At 43.0% G+C, this 10,062-nt stretch overlaps 1 protein-coding gene across 1 annotated transcript; it reads right to left on the reverse strand.

Annotated features, from left to right (window-relative positions):
• Nucleotides 1-840: 840 nt before the first annotated feature.
• On the reverse strand, nt 841-6,678 carry T265_01796 (hypothetical protein; the record flags this gene model as incomplete). Its single annotated transcript, XM_009165906.1, has 2 exons — nt 841-969; nt 6,424-6,678. The coding sequence occupies 2 exons, from the start codon at nt 6,676-6,678 to the stop codon at nt 841-843; spliced, it is 384 nt and encodes a 127-aa protein (XP_009164170.1).
• Between the last annotated feature and the right edge of the window lie 3,384 nt (nt 6,679-10,062).

A 10,062-nucleotide genomic window follows, 5' to 3' on the forward strand; every position in this document is an offset into this window, starting at 1 on the left:
AAAGCTAGTGCTACAATGAGATTTTATTGGGAATTTTCGAAAATCACGGTACAGGAACGACGTAAACCTTACCTTGAATTGATATCAACTCCTTGAGTTGTAGGCGTTTCAGCTGTTGAACATACATATAAATGCTGACTCAGAGCTACCTCAGTCAATGGTTACGGCCTACCGGTCTCGCTATCGGACACAAGCCGAAGCCTCGAATTCACACGACACATGTTGATCCGACCAGAAAGCTTAGTTCTCTCTATAATTAGAGGTGTGTGCCAGCTTACCTAGTTGTTGTTGTGCCAGGTCACATACGTGCGCGTCATTTGTGCTAATCTCCGCAGCCGACAATTCAGCTAAATAATAAGTCTCGGCACAGATCAGCGACAGTAGGCACAGCTTCATGCTGGATAACCTTCGTCGTTTTGGCGAACACTTAGTCGAATCGGTTCGTTCAGTGCACATTCGTTTGACAGTGTGTTTTAAGATTCACTGATTCGAGCGTATTCGCATGAAACCCTACGAGGTTCTTTTCATAAATGAACAACTAGGCTCAAATTTCCGTATTGGTGCACCATGTGGTTCTGATATCCACATCTTCCTGCATGTGAGAAGATAATACTCCCGCCCTTAGCGTGTCCTTGATGAGCTGCAAATCAGAAGACTGAGTAAAGTTAACTGCTGTCCTATGACATGCGACTTTCAAGTCAGATTTTTCATTCTTATTCACACCCCTCTCGTTTGAACAGTCGTCCTCCCGTTCTAGCGTATTCATTCTGGTGAGTTCACACCAAAGGGTAGCATTGAACTCTAGTTTCGCTCTTATTAGAGCTCATCAGCAGTGCATATCTAATGGTCATGCCGGGATTTGAGTGATGTGAATATGAACAAAATTCTACAACTGAAATCAATTTTTTTACCTTCTACTCCTATGTTCTCAGGAGCTTTGGAAACCTCGTAGTCCACTGACTGCTCGTGCTGTAGAGTGTTTTAAGGAGTAAACAAGATTGGCATTGTGCGGTTTTATCGGCATCACCTATACACCCTTTGTCACATATGACCAAAAGCAAGGGAATAATTTTGCCCAGTACATCATCCTCTCGTTGTGATACGTCCTTATCAATTTAGATATGGAAAGACACGAACGGCAAACACACGTTCCTTATGGATGTTCAAATTTTGCACCTCATTTTTGCACATCATTTTGACTACCCAGATGTAACGAACGCCCCCACAACAATCTGTGTAACTTTCTTGCAAACAGCACTCTCTCTTATGGCGGTCTAAATAAGGGTATTCCTTGTTCTTTAGGATCGTCTGGATTTAACCCACTTGATTTTCTTGCAACTTTGCTGTGGGATCTATCTGTTGATGTCATTTGCTCTGTGCTACTGAAGCACTCCCTAGAAATCTACAATTTTTAGATGGTCAAGCGATACGCGTCCAAATATCCACTGCATTAACCTGCGTGACTCCTGAACGCAACAGTTCTTCTGCAAAATACCTGCCATCTGGGCGACCGTTAGGCACCTTTCTAGCATATTCCCCTCATTAGAAATCAAAGACTAGATTGCAGCGAATTCCAGTTGATTTGCTTACAGACACCTCCCACCTCTGTCAAATCGCTGTTTTTACGGAAAAAGACGCGAGCTAATATTCTCGCTGCTGTTGTAATATTTTTGAATGCTAATCATGGGACCAACCACTGTAATAATTTTGAAAACTGATCGAACTGGTTGAATCAATGCTGCTGACGCGCATGTCTCGATATGTTGCATATGTGTACCTAAGCCAACTACATGTAAAGCAGAGTTTTTTGGTATCAGTGCCTGAAACGGTACGACAACTCATCTTTGTAACCACATTAGTACAGTCAGAGTGATAACAACATGGTGTGTTGAAAACCGTAACTACACACGGCTGTTTTTCCAAACTGAGCACTCATCAACTTTTAACTGCAACACACTTCATTCATACCCGACTGATAAGTCACACAATAACATTAACTTGCGAAGAGTGACACTCGTGCTTGCGACAACAGTCACACGTACGCATGTTCACTATCTGTTGACCAACATGTCATCTATTTTGGGTCGATGTTGACTGGCCAAAGCTTCAGCCAGTCCGTGTAGTAGCAGCTCGACTTGTTGTTCGAGCGGAATTCAGGACACTATAAACCGTCTGGGCGCACATCTGTCCAGCTGCTGTCGGTGCGCAAACGCAGAACAACTGTTGTATTGCCAATGCGACCGATGTTCGTCAGCTGGCACGAACTCTGCTATCAAGATTTGTAGGGCAAAATTACCAAACATGTCATGACAGATGCGACCACATGGAACTGCTGGTCTGCAGCCGGTAGCATGGGTGAACATTTTCTCGGCGTAATCATATTACACTACGTGGTTTTGCCCAGCCAGCTGATACGCTGAATCTGTTAAGCTAGACGAAGCTAGGAAACGCGAAACAATAACCGCCAATAAACCCACCAATTGTTTACCAAATATTTCCGAAACTGATCATAAATTTTCGGTCGAATTCTCATGATCTTGGGTGACTATCATGAAAGTTCCCTAAAAACGCACATCAACTACCACCAGATGAATAACGCAGCTGCTCGCCAGGATCACTCAGACATTGAAAACGTCTTCTATTATAAAGTCGTCGACATCCGAAACTTATGCGACTCATTTACGGTCAACTGATCAACCCCGACTTAGCAGACATTCTTTCAAACGCACCACTAAACGCATCCACCATACTCATCTACGCAAGCAACCAAACCAGTCATCCAGTGGGCTTTCGTTAAATTGACTGATTCGATTTATTCACCTCACGACAATTGAGGTGGTTTCGTTGATTCACAGACAAGTCTAAGTAAGCCTCTGCTTTAGTTTCACTGCGCGTTATCTTGCTGTCAATAAGGCTATAGCTCACTCCGAATAATTAACCAAAGAATAACACATTCGGAAGATCCAAAATGCTGACTGATTTCCATCCGGCCTCTATTTGGCTGAAGTCATTTTAAGCTGATGCCATTTCCAGAGTCTTGAGGACATGTGCAAAGTTTACCAACCTGTGGTCATAGATTTTGCTTCGAACATCACCACGGAGAAGTTCATATTATATATACTTTCGACTATCAAATCAATACTCTAACCTAAAGATCTGTGTAAATGTTAGCCGAGAAAATCGGCAGTATAAAGGTTACCAATTCCAGTGACTAAAAGATGGGAAAATCGTTGAACACACATTGAACCGTCTGCCGACACGTCTCCGGAGAGACATGGAGTTCAATTTCTACTTGGATGTTTGATGAACTGTTGCACCGTCTGACACCAACTTGTGCAGTTAGTTGTGCTGCAGTTCTTCAGCATGATCGTCTCTTTAGTTTAATGATCTGACAAGCTGGCTTTTGGTGGCTTCTCTGCCACCAATGTTCTAAACAAATTCAGTAAACTGATTGTATCAGAAACTAGATAACAGATATTCTAGTCATTTCACAAAATCACTCTACACCGTGTGCTATTGTTCTGGTATTTCTGTGGATTTTTTCCAATACGTTTGACCAGAGTTTCATTAAAACAACTTACGTCAGACGATTAAACATGAAAAGCACTCTCTCTCTCAAAAACTAGTTAATTAACTTGAATAAGTGTTACTGTAGTTATATCAGACGTGGAAGTTTCGGTTTCATATATACCGCTTACAATCCTACTGAAAAGTTGTAACTCGTTAAGTGACAGATGCACAAAATCAGAATAGATTACTCTTGACTCATGTGGTGCGACATATGAAAATCTGAGTATGAGGAGGTTCCAGATGAAAGGCACACAAATATCGACCATGTTGCTACATTGTAATGACTGGAACTAAATTCATGTAGCGGTTGTCTTTTGTATTCTAACAAAACACAAAATACATTTGATAGACAAACGTGACTTGTTAAAAGGTTGAGAAAGCCGACATGGATAACTGGTTTCCCCAAATTACTTGCTCCTTAGCAGTGGCAGACTAGCTTTTGTGGCCGATTTTCCGCGACAAGGTTACCTGCTTTCCAAAGTATTTGGTCCAAACCGAGCTCATCACTTGAAATTTGTCAAACCCCCGTATGAACGTTTCACCTTTGGTAAGAAGTTCACAAAAAGAACAATTTCGCAAGGCAAATAGAACTTCCATCTGGTTGGAGCCGGTCGAAAGATATGTGGGAAACAACGCTGAGCGTCCGTTTGGCCAAACACTTGAATGCTCACAACTACAACCAGAGGGGCGCGGGTTGGAATCTCTCTGGAGTTTTGTGGCTTACGCACTGGTGATGAGCCCAGGTAAACATGAAACGGCTGTGCAGTGTTTCTAGGTTTTTTCAGCACAGATTAACTTCACGTACTGGATGAAGTACAATTGAAATTCACCATCTCTCCTCACACAATCAACCGTATTGAGTTGTAATCAGATTTTTACTTGAATGAGTTCAGGGCTGGAATTACACAACCATCTCCAAAGTAAGGTGGTGAAAACGAAATATTCACACAAGTCTCTCGGTTGACACAATAAACGCAAGATTCAGCTAAATATACCAGCAGAACCACTTTGACCTGTACAGGAGTGTTTTGCGAGTGTTCAGCGTAAAGATTGTGTCCATGAAAAACTAAAAACTGATGTGAACCAGGAGTTCAACTCCACTTGATTAGCCCCGAACAGGACAAAACTGCCAATGGATTAACAAATTTACCAGCTGCACAAACGTGTGGTCCGTAGGATAAGAGCCTGAATTTCTGAACTAAATGTCACATGCCTTGTTCCTCTTATCCAAAACCGGACTACAAAATGGGTGCACGAATGCCTGAAATGTTTGGGATCCGACCACATCTTTGCTAGAACATCTTCTACCTGACACCCTAACTACGCCAAACGACTGAATTAGCGTTCAGTCTTTCGGGATATTTTGGAGTACAAATTTGACAGGACTGTCAAACAATAATAACAATTTACGATCTGCAAATTTTCGTAAACTTGTCACAGGCTCGTAACAAATAAGTGAAGGTTGAATTAGAATGATTGATTTCCTGCTACTCCTGAGAAGCATTTTGTGAACTCTTTTATGTTATGTCTGTCCCAGTATCAGGTCTAAACGTGCCAGCAACTAACACGGGTATTCCTGTTAGTCAAGTCTCTTCCATGCGTTATACCTGTTATATGACACTGACCGCAGTTTTGTTGTGTACTACACCATCTCAGCTCCAAACTCCGGAAGACAAGACAGCCCGTCTGTTTGGTCTGACTCGTTGTACATTGGCTGGTCTCATCATTGGAAAAACTGGAGGTTGGTGTCTGAGCGTTCCTCTGTTGAACGTGGAACAAACAGGACAATTGCTTGAGATCAGAGAAGCTAGGGAGAACGCGGGGGAAGAAACGCTTACAAACAAGCAATATTTTTCATCCAGCTGAAGTTTCATGTTTCAGCCTTGCGTTCGAGTCACCGACCAAAGTTTCACAGGTCATGACGGAAAGCTAACGTCAAAAAACGATACTTTCGTACAAGCAAATTTGTGTCTAGAAGTGGAAAAAAGTTTCACAGTCATGACGGAAAGCTAACGTCAAAAAACGATACTTTCGTACAAGCAAATTTGTGTCTAGAAGTGGAAAATCCAGCTTTAAATAGTGAGGCTGTTAGGAATAGCCAACTTGACGAACTAGGGAGCTATCAAGAATAGGATGCTGATGAAAGCCTTCGGATTGTCACTGGTAGGAGATGCAGAAAATGGGGCAGTTGCATAATATGTTCTTCTAGCTAACTTGTACGGGCTTGTACGTACGGATCTTTGTGACCAGTCCAGTGCTTCCCTTAGGTGTGGACTGACCGGAATAACCAGGCTGGAACAGGAGGACGACCGTTCAAACGAGAGTAGTGTGACTGTGAACCAAATACCTATCCCACGAAACCCCAAAAGTGTGACCTATAATAAGTTTTCAGGAAGGGACAGTGGAAGGAGCTGGAACCATCGGGACTTGTGAGGAGTACAACTGCAAGCGATGCTGTCAAACGCTGATGTGATAACACGTACTAGATACGTTTAATTTGTAATTTCATGTCTCACAGATGAGAGAGCACATCAGCCAACAACGTAATGGTTGCTAATTATGGACTCGGTGCGTTTTTCTCCATGCAACTAGAGACCGCTTATCGCGGTTAATGTGGTTTTGTTTCGCTGTATTTAGCTGTATAGTTTCACTGACCATCAAAACTCTGCGCAACTACGCTTTGTTCTACCTCAAGAACGGCGATAAAAAGCAAAACATTCATTTGGCTACTCGGAGCATGCAAGTAACCTAAACGAATACTGCGGGTTTCATTCAGGGTGAGTCCGTTCTATCTTACCTCTTTATTGTTGTATACTTAAACTGGCGCTATTATTTTTATTCTTTGTCACACACTCCTGGTAAAGCAGCTTTCTTGGTAGCCAGACCACTACACACTTCATGAAGAAAGTTAGCAGCTGTTGTGTGTGATTTCAGATTCCTTCCATTTAGGAGAAAAGGGGTTTCCCAAATGTGTGCTGGAGCTCTTGGACCCAGAGAAGTGATGAGTTCCTCGGTGAAGTAAAATGGTTCGAATGAGGTCGATGTCACCCGATGTTTCCGGTCCTCAAAAATCATCATTGCTTTCGTCTTTTGGGCGGCAATCTTCATACCAGCTCTTTCCAACTCGCCCCACCAGGTTCAAGCATTTTTAGGGCAACTGTCACCTTCTGCACACACGACCTAGTCGTCACATGAGGTGAAATCATGCACTTCGGTGTCGTGAAAATGGTAACTTTGTTGCGCCATCGACAGTCCAAGTACCTTATACACTTTCATGATGAACAATAATGGTGAGAGTGGTTTTCTCTCTCTCTCATCTCTGTGGCAGTGAACCTCAGAATTATTGACGACTGCTACAGCATCCTCATAAAGGTGCTGATTCTCCAAACGCCTCAGCAGATCTGACAATTGTATCATGCGAAACTGAAGCGAACGCTTTCAAGATATCAACAGACGCAAAGCTGAGGTTTAAAGCAGCTGCTGAAACGTGACAAATCGGGGCATATAGCAACGTTATTGCTCCGAAACAACCGTTTTGGTGTAGAAATACAAATCGGAGTGAGATCCATTGCAACTTACGTTCCAGTGATCAGGAAGCACCTTACGAAAGCGTCGGACAAGAGTGGATGACACAGATATTGATCCCATTTCGTCTGAAGACGTTGGAGTTTGAATTTGCTGAACTGATTTAATACGAGCAAGACAGCTGAGGAGAACAACCCCCAAATTGTAAGTGTAATTTGGGTTATTCAACGAGCAGATTGGCATTGACCTGAGGGAGCATCCTGGGTGTAAGCTTTCCTAGATCTGGGGACTATCTACTCAATGAACGGATAGTACGGCTGACCTATTTACCTGCGATTGGCTCGATCAAACTAAATTCGGATAGTAGCACTGCGAATTTTGGCAGGCTTCCCACGCGTCTTGGAGCGGAGACCACTTGTTCCCAATAGTCTCCGGCGTCCAGAGGTGAGCTGCGATTAGATCCTTCCATGACACATCGAGCACAAAAGATGCTGTATCTTTTCGTCTTTGGCGGTATAGAGTTTAGACGGTGACAAAGTCGGCTCAGTGCATCTGCATCCGGTTGGCCGGTACCCGATGGGCTAGCTGACGAAGGTGTTTTGATACAAATTTGTAGGTGCACAAAAATGCATTTTAGGCATGGAGTTCAAGAAGTAACAGGTCTTGCACCTGTGTCACGATGCCAGACTTAACACCCCGGGCAACTGCCAGGGGGTTGCGGTGTCTGGTACCTTTCTTTTACTTCCATCATAACATTGCGTTTTTCACATAATTTTACGAATGTTTTTGTCTAAATACGCACAAATTATCAAAAATTCGCATTTTCACAGGCATACGAAGACAAACGTGGTTACGCGCTCCGATTTTTCCCCTGATTTTTCTCGCTCGAAGTTCACGTACTAACTCTGGCATCAAAACATTTCAGACTATCTTCGAATTTTATAATACGTGAGATTTGTTCAAAAAAGAGCCCTGGAAGATTTTTATTGGTTTATTATTGATTCGCTGACCTGGGTCAATGACGCAATATTCTAAAAACAGAACAATTCCTAATGGGTCTGTTTCATGTGATCCTCTTAATTAGTGTATACCCAATGTGGAGTGCTGCACACTCCTGGAAAAGTAGCTTTTAAGGCAGCCGGACGACTACAATGTCAACACTAGCAAGTAAACTGTCAGCATGTGATAACAAGGGTGATATGGAGCCGTCCACGCCTTGCTTGAACCAGACGACTTATTCTCATCGGCCTTTGATGAGTGGGCCGCTGTTTGACCGATGTTTTGGTCAGGGCCACCAGGTGAGTATTTGTCCCGTTATGCTTATTATTTAACCACTTGTAACCAAGTTTTGATGGCAATAGCCAATCGACCAAGAAAATACTTCTTCATCTTTCCGAATAACGCGGTTTGCGCATCAAAAGATTTTTAGCCTAGCGCAATAGAGCTTGTAACCCTTGCTCAGACCAGAGAGCACCGGAATTCTTTACTCTGTTAAGCTTATATGCATTATGCTTGGTGAAGTGCGCTTACCGGCGTGTCGACTCAAGCGATTCTTGGTCAGAAGAAGCGAAAATAGCCAGCGCAGACAAATTGAACGAAAACGTTCGCAACAACACTTCCATGGACGTAAACTTGACGGTGAGTTACCGAGTCAGCTTTCGATTTTCAACAATTGTCAAATTCTTCACACGTGAGCCCCACGTGTTTCTCTTGCGTACTGGGTGGAGCTGGCGCGGAGGCGTCAAATAATTCGTACTGTACATTGTTGAAAGTAAACAGCACACGGGAACCAAACCGGTGGTTGCTCCTGTCAGCCGCTGCTGCACTATTAGCTCGCACAAAACTGGGCCACTTGTCAGTACCACATAGGGGTGGCTCAGTGCGTCAACTTATTCATTTTAGCAACTACTCGTGGTTTCAAAAAAGTGGGCTCCGGAACAAATGAAGTAAATTGACACACCCGTACATTCATCTTGACAACCATAATTATTTTTCTACTGCATGAGTGCCGTTACTGTGAACCTTTCCTCAATGGAAACGCCCATACACCACCTTGGCTTACGCTTTAAATGGAACGAAAAGCTTTTTTTTTCTGAAGCTTCATTCACGAATAGGAGCATTTACCGTGATTCATAACATTTAGCCGTGACTGCGCCTGATTCAGTACTCTTCGGCTTAGTAGGTTGCGTAAACAAATGATACCTTGACGTCTATGATGAGTTTTCTTGGTTTTTCTCACTGTGGCTACCAAGCACTGCAGAATAACGTCCGGGCTGTCTTATGTGGTAAGTTATGGGAATCGAAGGAACGCGTCTGCAAATCCTGGTATTCAGCTGACTCGGTATTAGCTGGTTTACCGATAAGGGTCAATAATAATAATTGTTGTTATTATTATTAGTATTATTATTATTATAACAGGTTTGCTTCTTACCTTGTAGGGAACATGCCGATTGAGGAATGATCAGGTTGTTACAACATGAACGGGGTGGGTGACAACACAACGTGAAGGAAGGTACAATCAACGAGGCATACTTATTACGTGAAAAGTCACCGCAGTTGTGTAAACCGAAAAATCACCTGGGCAATGGGCATGAGGTACAACTAGTTCAAAGATGAAACCGGCTGGCTTGAACTAAGACTGAAGCCATTGCTGACCATGGGTGACCTTGGGCGGCTGAGTAAATGTTCAGGGTGTCATAAAGCAAAATTGCATATGGGGATGAAACAATTCGCAATGGAGATACAGGCAAGTTTCATCTCAAAAATATGGTCCGCATTAAACTAAGTCGACTCACTAATGTCGCTGTTGTAGGGAAATCAGGTGTAAAGGAAAGTTTCGATGGGGAGAAAGTACTGCATTGGGCCAAAAGAATACCGTATATGAAATTTAACTTGTAGAAGAAACAAACCCAAATTGCAGCGGAAAATCAGATAGGTTAAATCCGAAAGAAAAGTTCAGCAGGTCAG

The sequence above is a fragment of the Opisthorchis viverrini genome (genome assembly GCF_000715545.1).
Source record: "Opisthorchis viverrini unplaced genomic scaffold opera_v5_20, whole genome shotgun sequence".
NCBI classification, from domain to species: domain Eukaryota; kingdom Metazoa; phylum Platyhelminthes; class Trematoda; order Opisthorchiida; family Opisthorchiidae; genus Opisthorchis; species Opisthorchis viverrini.